Source organism: Salvelinus namaycush, chromosome 39, assembly GCF_016432855.1.
Source record: "Salvelinus namaycush isolate Seneca chromosome 39, SaNama_1.0, whole genome shotgun sequence".
Taxonomy (NCBI): Eukaryota; Metazoa; Chordata; class Actinopteri; order Salmoniformes; family Salmonidae; genus Salvelinus; species Salvelinus namaycush.
In genome coordinates this window covers 18,437,944-18,453,241 of record NC_052345.1, presented here as the reverse complement: position 1 = coordinate 18,453,241, position 15,298 = coordinate 18,437,944, and the positions used below count along the sequence as shown (strand labels likewise).

The following is a 15,298-nucleotide window of genomic DNA, read 5'->3' as shown; positions in this document are numbered from 1 at the left end:
CGGCAAAAAGAGCTTCTGGATATCAGGACAGCGATCATTCACCTCGGATTAGACAAAGATTTTTTCTACAACAAAGACGACGCACAAGACATTCTTCAAACACCCCACAGCACCGACATCCCCGTTATGTGCAAGAGGAAGCGACGCAGGTGCAGAGGTCAAAGTGCCGGATGCCTGGTCAGGACCCGGAGAAGGCAACTGGGAAAGTTGCCCGTTACCGTCAATACTACTCGCCAACGTGCAATCATTGGACAATAAATTAGACGAGGTACGATCACGAATATCCTACCAACGGGACATCAAAAACTGTAATATCCTATGTTTCACGGAATCGTGGCTGAATGACGACATGGTTATTCAGCTAGCGGGATATACGCTGCACCGGCAAGATAGAACAGCACGAGGGGGGGCGGTCTGTGCATATTTGTAAACAACAGCTGGTGCACGAAATCTAAGGAAGTCTAGATTTTGCTCGCCTGAAGTAGAGTATATTGTGATAAATTGCAGGCCACACTACTTGCCTAGAGTTTTCAGCTATACCTTTCGTGGCTGTTAATTTACCACCACAGACAGATGCTGGCACTAAGACCGCACTCAGTCAGCTGTATAAGGAAATAAGCAAACAGGAAACCACTCACCCAGAAGCGGCGCTCTAGTGGCCAGAGACTTTAATGCAGGGAAACTTAAATCAGTTCTACCAAATTTCTATCAACATGTTAAATGTGCAACCAGAGGGAAAACAATTCTAGATCACCAGTACTCCACACACAGAGACGCGTACAAAGCTCTCCCTCGCCCTACATTTGGTAAATCCAACCACAACTCTATCCTCCTGATTCCTGATCACAAGCAAAAATTAAAGCAGGACTCGAACCAGGACCAGTGACTCGGTCTATAAAAAAGTGGTCAGATGAAGCAGACGCTAAACTACAGGAGTGTTTTTCTATCACAGACTGGAACATGTTCCGGGATTCTTCCAATGACATTGAGAAGTACATCACATCAGTCACTGGCTTTATCAATAAGTGCATCGAGGACGTCGTCCCCACAGTGACTGTACGTACATACCCCAACCAGAAGCCATGGATTACAGGCAACATTCACACTGATTGAATCATACTACACCGGCTCTGACGCTCGTCTTATGTGGCAAGGCCCAGTGACACGAGCCTACCAGACGAGCTAAATCACTTCTATGCTCGCTTTGAGGCAAACAACACTGAGGCATGCATGAGAGCATCAGCTGTTCCGGACGACTGTGTGATCACGCTCTCCGTAGCCGACATGAGTAAGACCTTTAAACAGGTCAACATACACAAGGCTGCTGGGCCAGACGGATTACCAGGATGTGTGCTCCGGGCATGTGCTGACCAACTGGCAGGTGTCTTCACTGACATTTTCAACATGTCCCTGATTGAGTCTGTAATACCAACATGTTTCAAGCAGACCACCATAGTCCCTGTGCGCAAGAACACAAAGGAACCCTGCCTACATGACTACAGACCCGTAGCACTCACGTCCGTAGCCATGAAGTGCTTTGAAAGGTTGGTCATGGCTCACATCAACACCATTATCCCAGAAACCCTAGACCCACTCCAATTTGCATACCGCCCAAACAGATCCCTAGATGGTGCAATCTCTATTGCACTCCCCACTGCCCTTTCCCACCTGGACAAAAGGAACACTTATGTGAGAATGCTATTCATTGACTACAGCTCAGCGTTCAATACCATAGTACCCTCAAAGCTCATCACTAAGCTAAGGATCCTGGGACTAAACACCTTCCTCTGAAACTGGATCCTGGACTTCCTGACGGGACGCCCCCAGGTGGTGAGGGTAGGTAGCAACACATCTGCCACGCTGATCCTCAACACTGGAGCTCCACAGTGGTGCGTGCTCAGTCCCCTCCTGTACTCCCTGTTTACCCATGACTGCATGGCCAGGCAGGACTCCAACACCATCATTAAGTGCAGACGACACAACAGTGGTAGGCCTGATCACAGACGACGAGACAGCTTATAGTGAGGAAGTCAGAGACCTGGCCGTGTGGTGCCAGAATAACAACCTATCCCTCAACGTAACCAAGACTAAGGAGATGATTGTGGACTACAGGAAAAGGAGGACCGAGCACGCCCCCATTCTCATCGACGGGGCTGTAGTGGAGCAGGATGAGAGCTTCAAGTTCCTCGGTGTCCACATCAACAACAAACTAGAAGCGGTCCAAACACACCAAGACAGTCATGAAGAGGACACGACAAAGCCTATTCCTCCTCAGGAAACTAGAAAGATTTGGCATGGGTCTTGAGATCCTCAAAAGGTTCTACAGCTGCAACATCGTGAGCATCCTGGCTGGTTGCATCACTGCCTGGTACGGCAATTGCTCGGCCTCTGACCGCAAGGCACTACAGAGGGTAGTGCGTACGGCCCAGTACTGGGGCTAAGCTGCCTGCCATCCAGGACCTCTACACCAGGCGGTGTCAGAGGAAGGCCCTAAAAATGTCAAAGACCCCAGCCACTCCAGTCATAGACTGTTCTCTCTACTACCGCATGGCAAGCGGTACCGGAGTGCCAAGTCTAGGACAAAAAGGCTTCTCAACAGTTTTTACCCCCAAGCCATAAGACTCCTGAACAAGTAATCAAATGGCTACCCGGACTATTTGCATTGTGTTCCCCCCCCCCAAACCCTCTTTTTACACTGCTGCTACTCTCTGTTAATCATATATGCATAGTCACTTTAACTATACATTCATGTACATACTACCTCAATTGGGCTGACCAACCAGTGCTCCCACACGTTGGTTAACCGGGCTATCTGCATTGTGTCCTGCCACCCACCACCCGCCAACCCCTATTTTATGCTACTGCTACTCTCTGTTCATCATATATGCATAGTCACTTTAACCATATCTACATGTACATACTACCTCAATCAGCCTAACTAACCGGTGTCAGTATGTAGCCTCGCTACTTTTATAGCCTCGCTACTGTATATAGCCTGTCTTTTTACTGTTGTTTTATTTCTTTACTTACCTATTGTTCACCTAACACCTTTTTTGCACTATTGGTTAGAGCCTGTAAGTAAGCATTTCACTGTAAGGTCTACACCTGTTGTATTCGGCGCACGTGACAAATAAACTTTGATTTGTCTCAAGGCTTAAACATCCTTCTTTAACCAGTCTCCTCCCCTTCAACGATACTGATTGAAGTAGATTTAACAGGTGATATCAATAAGGGATCATAGCTTTCACCTGGATTCACCTGGTCAGTCTGTCATGTTTTGTACACTCGGTGTATAATAGAATTGTGGGTATATTTGTGGACAAAATTCTTACTCAACCAAGTGGTTAATTGACATATTTTAAAGCACCCACCATCACTGATATATCCATTACACAACCTTCAGTGTGGATGGAGGAAATAAGAAAGTAGGAGGGAAGAAATGGGGGAGGGGCGACAAAGACAATTGGCACAGACTGCAAGATGATGCTCTCTATGACGAAAGAGGGGGATGGGAGCAGATGACAGGTCCCTCCAGCACGTGGTCTAAGGTACAGTCAGTGCACCTCTCCCTCACTCCCTCCCTCCCTCCCACCTCTCTCACGCTCTCTTTTTCTCGATCCATCTGTACCCTCCCTCCATCCTCTTCAAATGCATCACAGCCTCCTGCCTGGCCCTCGGCCACTGAAACACTCCGAGCCACGGTCATGTGACATCAGCCTCCAACCACTCTCCAAGGAGCACCAGCAAAAAGAGGGGAGTGTCTCTTTTCCCCCTCTCCTCCCTCCTTTGTCTCCCTCCCTCTCACTGAGTCAGACAGCAGGGTTGTGTGTCTGAAGCAAAGGCTCCATGGAGGGGAGATATCGTCTCTACCAGCGATACATTGCCTGAGAGAGACAGAAGAAAAAAGGATTCCCTTCTTTCTCTCCCTCGTTGAGGAACAGAGGATGAATGGAGAAGCGATGGACATGCCCCTGGAGTCATCATCCCCGGTGGTGGAGCAAGGCACCGTCGGGGGGGTGTCAGTGGCACCAGAACCGGCATCCACAGCAGCCGGTAACGGCTCCCTGCCTCCTCCGCCCACCATGGCCCCGGCCATCCCGCCCTACGTCAAGCTTGGCCTCACCGTGGCCTATACTGTCTTCTACTCTCTCCTCTTTGCCTTCATCTATGCCCAGCTATGGCTGGTGCTCCGATACCGCCACAAGCGCTTCAGCTACCAGACGGCATTCCTCTTCCTGTGTCTGCTGTGGGCCGCGTTGCGCGCCCTCCTCTTCTCCTTCTACTTCCGCGACTGCGTCACAGCCAACGCGCTGGGTCCCTTCGCCTTCTGGCTGCTCTACTGCTTCCCCGTCTGCCTGCAGTTTTTCACGCTGAGCCTCATGAACCTCTACTGCGCCCAGGTGAGGATGGGCTCCCAGGGGCCACATTGAGGGAATGGGGGGTCTCAGGGGGCCACAAGGGCCATATTGAGGCCATTTTGAGGGTTCATTGGGGTCCAAAATGTGGATTACAGTTGGATGCTATATGTTGTGGGTTTTTTATACCCAATCTGCCCTTTCTTTCAGTCTCAGTGTCTAGGTAGTAGTTCAGAGTATTAATATGATTATACATTGATGTGTGAGTGTTGTGTATACAGAATAGCTGTGGACTGGTATTTCTGATTTTGCTGAAATGGTGGCATCCCCAATAGGGGGGGAATTACAATCCTATAGGGAAAGCTCCCCTAGAAGAGGTAAGTGGTGAGAGGGGCGTGAAGGCAGTGGGGAGGGAGGAGGGGGCAGCTCAAGAAAAAGAAAAAGGAGGGTAAAGGTATGAAGGCCCGGCAAAGGAAGATTAGTAACGTTTTCCTTATTTAATAGCTTAGCACAGCCACCTTATTGTGCAATGTGCACACAGCATTTAGCAGTGATATATTCATACAACTAGTTATTTACAATATATAATAGCGGGCGTCGTGGTGAGGTGTGGGCAATGCGGATCAGACAAGAAGTCATGCTGCTTTTAGATACACTGAACAAAAATATAAAACGCAACATGCAACAATTTCAAAGATTTTACTGAGTTAGTTCATTTAAGGAAATCAGTCAAATGAAATAAATTTATTGGGCCCAAATCTATGGATTTCACATGACTGGGAGTATATATATATATATATATATATATATATATATATATATATATATATTCATCTGTTGGTCACAAATTCCTTTAAAAAAAAAGTAGAGACGTTAATGAGAGAACCAGTCAGTATCTGGTGTGTCCACCATTTACCTCATGCAGTGCGACACATCTCCTTTGCATAGAGTTGATCAGGCTATTGATTGTGGCCTGTGGATATTGTCCCACTCCTCTTCGATGGCTGTGCAAAGTTGCTGGATATTGGCGGGAACTGGAAACGCTGTCGTACACGTCAATCCAGAGCATCCCAAACATGCTCAATGGGTGACATGTCTGGTGAGTATGCAGGCCATAATCCAGGGACATTTTCAGCTTCCAGGAATTGTGTACAGATCCTTGCGACATGGGGCCGTCCATGGATTATCATGCTGAAACAGGAGGGGATCGTGGCGGATGAATGGCACGACAATGGGCCTCATGATCTCGTCACGGTATCTCTGTGCATTCAAATTGCCATTGATAAAATGCAATTGTGTTCGTTGTTCGTCGCTTATGCCTGCCCATACCATAACCCCACTGCCACCATGGGGCACTCTGTTCACAACTTTGACATCAGCAAACCATTCGCCCACAAGACGTCTGCCATCTGCCCGGTACAGTTGAAACCGGGATTCATCCATGAAGAGCACACTTATCCAGCGTGCCAGTGGCCATCGAAGGTGAGAATTTTCCCACTGGAGTCGGTTACGATGCCGAACTGAAGTCAGGTCAGAAACCGTCTAAGGGAAGCTCATCTGCGTGCTCGTCGTCATCACTGGGGTGGTGATGTCTAGGAGCACGCAGATGAGCTTCCCTGAGATGGTATCTGACAGTTTGTGCAGAAATTCTTCAGTTATGCAAACCCACAGTTTCATCAGCTGTCCAGGTTGCTCTTTTGAGACCATCCCGCAACTGAAGAAGGTCCTGGGCTGCCGTAGTTACACGTGGTCTGCGGTTGTGAGGCCGATTGGATGTACGGCCAAATTCTCTAAAACGACATTGGAGGCGGCTTATGGTAGATAAGTTATTATTCAATTCTCTGGCAACAGCTCTGGTGGACATTCCTACAGTCAGCATGCCAACTGCACGCTGTGTTTGACAAAACGGCATATTTTAGAGTGCTCTTTTTATTGTCCCCCGCACAAGGTGCACCTGTGTAATTATGATGCTGTTCAATCAGCTTCTTGATATGCCACACCTGTCAGGTGCATGGATTATCTTGGCAAAGGAGAAATGCTTACTAACATGGAAGTAAGCAAATTTGTCCACAGAATTTGAGAGAGAAATGCTTTTTGTGCTAAAGATTTCTGGTATATTTTATTTCAGCTCATGAAACATGGGACCAACACTTTAGATGTTGCGTTTATATTTTTGTTCAGTATAGATGATGAATCATTATCAGAGGCACGTAATTCAATTGTAAGAGACTTAGAGGACCTAGCGTTTTCTAAATGATTTTATATAGATTTCAGTTGTTCAGCAGTTGTCACAAAGTGCTTGACAGTTACCCGGCTTAGACCCCAAAGAGCAAGCAAAGCAGAAGCGAAAGCACAGGGCAGGAACAACTCTCTAGAAGGAGGAAGGAAACCTAAAGAGGAACGCGGCTCAAAAGGGGTGGCCCACAATAGAGACTTGCACAGCCGCCGTCTGCAGACGCCAGCAATCACACACTTGCAATGCTACATCTATTGGCAGCATTTGTCTCCCTTCACACATTGCTATTAAAAGATAATACAGTAGGGCCTCGCTTGTCTGCTGCTGGCATCACGTCATGGGTTTAACTGATAAGAGGTCAGTCTACATAGCGAAAAAGGCATCCAATTTGTTTGTATTTCTTCGGGATCCCTTCAAATGTATCTGATCTGGAGACAGAATTAATTCATTAACTGGTTCTTCAGCTGAGCGGCCACATTGTTGATTGTTTGTTGTTGTTTTCTTGGGGGGAAATGTCCAAAGTGTAACTTGCTTTCTGATGTCACCCAAAACAGGTTTACTTCAAGGCAAAGTCCAAGTACACCCCAGAGCTCCTTAAATACAAGTAAGTAGACTGAGTTTACCCCTCTCTTCAGGTCCATATACAGGACCCTCACATATTTCAAAGGCTGTAACTAGGGCCCAGAGACTTCCATATCTTTCCTCCCACAGGCTCCCCCTCTATCTGGTCTTCTTGGCAGTCAGCTTTCTCTTCCTGGTGGTCAACCTGGCCTGTGCCCTGCTGGTTAAGATGACCGCCACCGAGGTCAAGACCATTGTCCTGGTCAGAGTCACCATCAACGATACGCTCTTCGTGCTCTGTGCCATCTCGCTGTCCGTCTGCCTTTACAAGGTGGCTAAGATGTCCCTGGCCAGCATATACCTCGAGTCCAAGGTAGGACCTCAGAACTTGAGAATCAGGGACTGTATGTGTCAAGCATCTCAGAGTAGGATTGCTGATCGAGGATCAGGTCCTGCCTGTCCATGCGATCCTAAAATCAGCACTCCTTCTCTGAGACACTTGATACATACAGCCCCAGACTTCCATTAAGATTGGCTAAGTCTGCTTCATGCTTTTCTGAAAGTAGGACACAAAGAATAAAAACAGTTCAGGCCAACTTAAAAAGCAGTTCTATTTTATTTAATGTCTTTGTATATATTTTGGAGGTGGGAAAATGTGTGAACTCGGTAGCACTAAACGGTGACCCCTTGTAAATACTAATGCTGATTGGTATCACGTTTCAGGGAAGACCCAGATGCAGACAGTGTCGAAGTAACAAAAGTTTATTACTAGAACAGAGGGCAGGCAAAAGGACAGGTCAAGGGCAGGGAGAGGTCAATAATCCAGTGAGATGTGACAAGGTACAGAATTGCAGGCAGGCTCAGGGCAGGCAGAATGGTCAAAACCGGCGAAAACTAGAAACAGACAGGAGCAAGGGAAAACGCTGGTAGGCTTGACAAACAAAACGAACTGGCAACAGACAAAGAACAAAGGTATAAATACACTGGGGATAATGGGGAAGATGGGCGACACCCGGAGGTGGGTGGAGACAAGCACAAAGACAGGTGAAACAGATCAGGGTGTGACAGATAATAGTTCATGACCATGACCTCCCTCACCATTGGTTGCAGGGAACGTCGGTGTGTCAGGTGATATTGATTGGCGTCCTAGTGGTTCTGCTGTACGCATCACGGGCCTGCTACAACCTGGTGGTGCTGGCTCTGACCGACATCGAGACCATCAACTCTTTCGACTACGACTGGTACAACGTGTCCGACCAGGTAAGGATGACACGCTATCCCAGACACAGAATTAGGGAGAGAAGAGAGCGACAGAGAGAGAGAAAAGAGAAAGTGACAGACAGACACAAACGCAGTATATGTGGGACAAAAGTCAAATACATTTCGCCAGACAAACACACTCAAAAACACAGTCCAACACCAACGATCCACAAATGAGGATCCTCTGGAGGGATAAACACACAAATGCACTCTCTCTCTGTGCAGGCTGACTTGAGGTCCACTCTGGGGGACGCTGGTTACATCGTGTTCGGGGTAATCCTCTTTGTCTGGGAACTGCTGCCAACCTCCCTGGTGGTCTTCTTCTTCAGGGTCCGCAGGCTGCCACAGGACAGGGTGCGTGTGTGTTCAGATGACAAGGAAAGAGAAGCTTGGAAATGTTTGAATGATTTGTAAAACGCTTTCATTTAACCAGCCCGCCGTTTACCAGCTAGTTAGTTGTTTAAACAGTAAATACCTAATAATCGCATTGCACTTACACTTCGGTTTCATTGAGATTCATTGACGCTAGCATCACTATTTAAGCTAATACCATTTGATGCCAGTTAGTTACCAATTGTGTTCAATTCTGAGATAAGTACCAGAAAGTGTCCGTTGCTACCACATAGTTTCTTAGTGAAAACACCAGGTAAGTACCAGCTTAAACTGGGCTCTTAAATAAAGCGTTACCAATTTCTTTATCTTATTCGGTATGCTCTGTCTTCGCAGAGTGGATCAGGGATCCCAAACCACGTGCTCTCTTCCAGAGGTTATTTCTTTGACAACCCCCGTCGGTACGATAGCGACGATGACCTGGCGTGGAGCATCCCTCAGAACAACTCAGCAAGGTACAGTAGAGTGTCAAGACGGGGATAGGTTACTTTTGAGTATGTTTGAGGATTTAAAAGATCCACTGAAAGATAACTACACTGAACCAAAATATAAACACAACACGTAAAGGGGTTGGTCTCATGTTTCATGAACTGAAATAAAAGATCCCAGAAATGTTCCATACACACAAAAACCTTATTTAACTCAGATTTTGTGCACAAATTTGTTTACATCCCTGTTAGTGAGAATTTCTCCTTTGCCAAGATAATCCATCCACTTGACAGGTGTGCCATATCAAGAAGCTGAGTAAACAGCATGATCATTACACAGGTGCACCTTTTGCTGGTAGAATTTAATGTTAATTTCTATACCATAAGCCACCTCTAATGTTGTTTTAGAGAATTTGGCAGTATGTCCAACAGGCCTCAAATGCAGACCGTGTGTATGGCGATGGGGTTATGGTATGGGCAGGCATAAGCTACAGAAAACTAACACAATTGCATTTTATCGATGGCAATTTGAATGCACAAAAAAGCTTTGAGATCGTGAGGTCCATTGTTTTTTTAAGTTATCAGTGACCAACAGATGCATATCTGTATTCCCAGTCATGTGAAATCCTTAGAGATTGGGACTTAATGAATTTATTTCAATTGACCGATTTCCTCATATGAACTGTAACTCAGTAAAATGTATGAAATTGTTGCATGTTGCATTTATATTTTTGTTCAGTATAATAATAGTAACTCAAAGATTTGTTTATCTTTTGTGTCTATAGCCTAGTTACAGACTGCTACGACTGGGGCAGCCGCAACAGCAGTTTCACTGTACAAACGGGGACGGACGAACAGCGGTTGGCACCGGTGACGGGAGAGCTCCATCCATACTGAGACTTAACAAGTCCAGGGTCGGGGTCAATTCCAATTCAATTAATTCAAATCAGGAAGCAAAAATTCAAATTCAGAATTTTCCTAATTGAAAAGCAAAAAATTGTTATTGACCCTAACTCTGAACCAGTCCACACTGCACTGTACAGCACCGCAATGCACTTTGTAAACTTTGACACTTCTTGACAGCATCTGTATTTTGTCCATCATCAGCCACCGTATTGCATTAGTCACTTAGTTTTGGAACCACTGGTCTACATTATCACTATTTCACTCGGGCCCCCCTTCCATCATTGGGGAACATCCCGTTAGCTGACATGGGCTAGTTGATCTGGACATTTCTGACAAGTTATAAAATAGCTCTAAGGTATTCAATGACTGACATGACAAGAGGAAAACTGATGATACACTACCCAAAATTGTGCCTTGTGCATTCTACTATAACAACTTTCAAAAGTAAGTTGAACGCCAGACTGAGTTCCTTAAAAAAAAAAACTCTGCATCCCCCTATCGACCACCCCACAGTTTGGGAACCAGCTAGACATTTTAGAAATTCATCTAGAAAACCTGTGAAATAAACCCATATTATAAGCTAGCACTAAGTCACGCACAAACATATACATCAAAGTAGTTGACCTTAGACAATATCAATATCCTAAAGCCTGTATAGAACAATGACACAAAATCATGTGAATATGACTATGAACATACATTAATTTATTTGGCGACGTGAAAAGGATGGATTCTATATTTCTAACAGGAAGTTTTATTTTATGCAATGGAGAACGTTTCACTGATCAGATGCTCTATTTTTTTTGGTCTGCTTTTCTGTCTGGATGTATCGTGATCGGTATTGACACATAACCATGAATAAAATGACATTTGGGGTGTGACACTCAATTTGAGGATATCCTACTGTTCTTGATTTAGTCACTCGATGAAATGGAATTGTACCCCAACATTGTCTACAATTCACTTTATGATAGGAAAGGTCCGAACAAGTCCCAATAACAGAACCCTTTTCAGGGTTTATTGCTAAAAATGACTTACAAATATTAAATTCAGCGTATGGAGCAGGTGTATTCAAATTTGACCCTACGAGGTCCAGAGCCTGCTGGTTTTCTATTCTACCTGAATTAATTGCACCCACTTAGTGTCCCAGGTCTAAATCAGTCCCTGATTAAAGGGGAACAATGAAAAAACACACAGTGGAACTGGCTTTGAGGTCCCGAGTTGAGTTTGAGGGGTATAAAAGTATACCTTTCTGTTACGTTGAGGTCAAATAGTATTGTTCTGAAAGTGTTTGTACATAAAGGATCGTGGTACAAATCTGAAAAAGATGCATAAAAAGTTTTGAATGACAACCAGAAATATTTATTCCTCTGTTCAAATAAATATAATCAAACAAGAATACACATCAATACAGGTGCAACTAATTATATATTCATACAGCTTTGAAAAAAAGTTCTGTCATTTTCCTTTTACAAATAGTACAACTTTCTGGGTATTCTGAATATGTTACAAAGGCAGAGATAGGAGAAAGCAGAAGAGCGTGGAGATCATTGGAGACAAAATGGTGAATTTCATCCAAGAAAGCAGGCTCAAGCTTTTGAAATTATTTTTTTCAAAAAAAAAAAATTGAACTTTTTAAGGCAGACAAGTGGATTGCACAGGACGTTCTGGTGTTTTAGAAAGCATGCGAAGCCCAGACAGACACACACGCTTTTCCTCTAAGATAATATTTTATCTTGTCTATTTCCTTCATTTTAAGCAAAGGAACAGCTTGTTCAATCTCCATAGCATTCACATTCACGGCGACATAAGCGTTGCTCTTTATGTTAGCATAAGCATCAGCTAGCTAGCACTTCACTCAAATCCTACTTACTGGACCCCACGTCTACCTTTGTTTGATTGGATCGAGATTTTCTTTTACAAATATGTGATACAAAGTATTACCCAGGTATTGTCTGGCTACCAATAGTTTGATCTTTGCACATAAGGCGAACCTCACTTGCAACATTTTCTAACCAAATGTTACCGAAGGGGATGATGATGCACAAACTAAAAACTTATATGGTGGAAAAACTCAAATGTGATTTGACATGATAGAAAAAAAAAAAAAAAGGCAACATAAAATCTTTGGTCCACATCGTGAAATAGAAATAAAACATGTATAGTGTGTGGAACGTTAGGGCTGTTTTCCTAAAGAAGTTAACATAGCATGAAGCGTATTTTCCTTGCCATGATACTAACGAGTATCGCCACACTGGTATCGTCCCAGCCCTGAAGGGCATGACAGTATAAAAAGGTTGTGTGACGTTAAATGCCATTACGTGTATCCATTTTGAATTGATTTACATGGCAAGCTCACCAAGACACCCCAGTGAACTTGACCATCATGGGGGAACAAACCCCATTGCTTGTTTCGAGTTGCTTCTTTTCACACCATTGGCTATATTCTCCATTATACTTTAACAGTAGTCATCTCCAACATGGCAGTTTCACAGCATGACAGCTTATTTAAGTGAACTATGAAACAAATACTGGTGTGGCTTTTCATTGCCATGAAAACACCTCTTACACATTTGGGATTGCCGTCACCCTGGCTAGTCTCGACTTTCATAAAAGCAATAAAATAAGAATAGGATAAGAATAAAACACCAGGAAGCGTTCTGCCACCAAATAGAATAGGTATGAGAGAAGTAATGCAAGCTTATCGTTGTCAACAGATACCCAATCTGTAAATTTTTCTTTTTTCACATTTAAATTAGGCTTTATATAATATGATGCGCAGAAAGACTGGATTGTCAAATGGAGATGTTAAAACACCCCCTAAACAGCAGTTAAATGCACAGACAAAAGTAAAAGCAGACATAGTCGCTCACACAGAGAAAAAGGTTACACCTCTAGGATAGGAAAAAGCAGCTGCGCTTATCAAGTTTATGCTCGTAAAAGTACGGAATGAATCCTAGTTCTCGTTATCCCTAGTTCTCGTTATCCTTTAGCTGCAACTGGCGATCAACGACAAAACAAGTACCCTCACACACACGCGCACACCTTCAATAACACACTCGCACAGACACACACACACCCCCACTCACTCAAGGATGGGTTTAGCTCACAACTAATATGCCTGACATAGTGAACATTTTCATCCACAAAAGTAAAAACAACGAAAGGAAACAGAGGTACAGATTTCTCAGACTCAGAGTGCCGTTGCTCTCTGGAAAGGAAGAGGAGAGAAGGAGAGTGAGGAGAGTTGTACATAGAGGAAGAAGGAAGGGGGAGGGGATGGGGGTTCAGTGTCGATCCTGAAGTCCCTGAACTTGATCTTATTCTGGGGAGGAATAAGACTATTGCAGTTCCCTCTGGGTTGGCTCCACCTGGTGGCCAGGAGGTGGTAGTGCTGTTGGGGGGTGTTACCTCTTCTCCTTCAGCAAGGCCCGGAAACTATGGAGCTGGTGGATGCTTGTGGAGAGCCTAGGGGGAGAAACAGAAGGGGGGAGGAGATGGGGAGAAAGAGATTGTGAAACTATTTATGACAATGTATGCAATATTTACTAAATGTATGTCATGCTAATAGTCATTTGAAATTGCGAGACAGATAAAGAGCGAGAGAGTGAGAGCATGATAGATGCTAACATTACTTGAATCACCCGTCATGAGGCCAACTGTGTTCATTACGCACCAAAGGGAACAAAACGGACTGAAACGGAAGGACTACCTGGATTTGTGCAAATTGTCTTCATTTTCCGTTTTAAAACATTTTCCATTGCGTGCCCTAATAAACACAACCCAGATTCCAAGGCAGTAGTATCAACCATAAAGACACAATGTGTATAAAAGTGGTATCAACCTCCCAAAGCCGTTGAGCAAGGCCACTATCTCCTGGCGTGTCAGCTGGAAACCCTTGGAGGGGCTGTGTTCCGGCAGGTTCTTGATCTCCTTCTCGGAGAAGAGGATCTTCAACGCCGTGCCCAGCCCTTGAGTCTGCAATGGGGAGGGTTGGGGAGCCATGGGTTAATCATGTGAGAAAGCCTGAGATCTCACACACGCCAATCCATGATCCCATGTGGTTTATTGGCAACAAGGTTTCATGAGCGTATAATTATTTAAACGTTTCTCAAATCCTGGTCCTGCACACTTTTGATTCAACTAATCAACTCATCGTCAAGCCTTTGATTAGAGGAATCAGGTGTGTTATTGTTAGGGCAAAAACTAAAATGTTCCCCGAGTCCCCACGACCAGGACTGGAAAACAATGACCCAAGGGCAGAAACCGCAGGAGTTTGGTGGCACCTTAACTGGGGAGGACGGGCTCGTGATAATGACTGGAACGGAATCAGAGAAAAGGCAACAAATACATCAAGCACATGGTTTCCAGGTGTTTGATGCCATTCCATTTGCGCCATTCCGGTCATTATTATGACTTGTGGCTTGTGCCTAAAACATTGTCGCCCATAAACCACATGGGAGCGTGGATTTCAATGTGCGGAGTCTTTTTTTTTACCTTATGAAAATATTTGATATCCAGCAAATGCTCAGAAACATTGGATGTGGATACTGGTATGTAATATTTTCCTATACATCATCAGATCGAACACTGTCCCACGATATAGAGTACAATTCCATATTGTCCTCTTGACTGTACTCAAAATCCATTGGTTTTGGTTATTGTCCTAAGGGTATTGTTACTGCTTATAATGGTGCCCCTGTGTTATGTGCCAGGATCAATTTGAAAGCAGAGAAGTATTCTTTTAGTTAAATCTTCATACATCAAGAATTTAAGATATATTTTCTACAGTATGTATTAAACTGAAGCAAGTTGCACTGTAATTTGCAAAGTAACTAAATAACACTGATATGAAGAGAAATTAAAAATTGTCTGATCACATCTACAAATAGCACTGCCTTTCCACTTATTGCATAACAGCTAACTACTGCACAGCATAACGGGTAACTACCGCTGAAAATAACCACGTGTCCACAGGAGGCAGGAGGAGAGTCCCAAAATGGAGTACCTGTAGCTTCCCCCAGAGTCGACATTTACTGCAGCCCACACAGTCCATGATCCGGGAGATGTTTTTAAAATGTAGCCGGAATTCCTCCTGGGAAAACAGGGGGAGAGAGAGAGACGGGGATGTTTCAGTCTTTGCTTCCTGTGGGGTTACGAGC

General features: G+C 44.6%; 2 protein-coding genes across 3 annotated transcripts in view; one reads left to right on the top strand and one right to left on the bottom strand.

Annotated features, from left to right (window-relative positions):
- The first annotated feature begins 3,839 nt into the window (after nt 1-3,839).
- On the top strand, nt 3,840-11,062 carry LOC120032389 (G protein-coupled receptor 137Ba-like). Its single transcript, XM_038978468.1, has 7 exons — nt 3,840-4,400; nt 7,146-7,195; nt 7,303-7,525; nt 8,263-8,412; nt 8,638-8,766; nt 9,139-9,257; nt 10,016-11,062. The coding sequence occupies exons 1-7, from the start codon at nt 3,945-3,947 to the stop codon at nt 10,125-10,127; spliced, it is 1,239 nt and encodes a 412-aa protein (XP_038834396.1). The 5' UTR covers nt 3,840-3,944; the 3' UTR covers nt 10,128-11,062.
- A 410-nt stretch (nt 11,063-11,472) lies between these two features.
- The window catches only part of LOC120032387 (ERO1-like protein beta), a 35,544-nt gene continuing 31,718 nt past the window's right edge, over nt 11,473-15,298 (bottom strand). For both annotated transcript variants that reach the window (XM_038978461.1, XM_038978464.1), the window contains exons 14-16: nt 15,145-15,231; nt 13,981-14,114; nt 11,473-13,604 (exon numbers count right to left, since the gene is read on the bottom strand). In XM_038978461.1, the coding sequence (XP_038834389.1) occupies nt 13,544-13,604; nt 13,981-14,114; nt 15,145-15,231 (282 nt within the window). In that variant the 3' untranslated portion in view covers nt 11,473-13,543. The remainder of the gene's footprint in view (nt 13,605-13,980; nt 14,115-15,144; nt 15,232-15,298) is intronic.

What these genes read in the sequence shown, in the direction of transcription:
- LOC120032389 (XM_038978468.1), top strand. Translation starts at nt 3,945, where the DNA reads ATGAATGGAGAAGCGATGGACATGCCCCTGGAGTCATCATCCCCGGTG. An exon ending in CCAGAGCTCCTTAAATACAA is followed by an intron (nt 7,196 to 7,302) that starts GTAAGTAGACTG and finishes TTCCTCCCACAG; the next exon opens with GCTCCCCCTCTATCTGGTCT. An exon ending in CCTCAGAACAACTCAGCAAG is followed by an intron (nt 9,258 to 10,015) that starts GTACAGTAGAGT and finishes TTGTGTCTATAG; the next exon opens with CCTAGTTACAGACTGCTACG.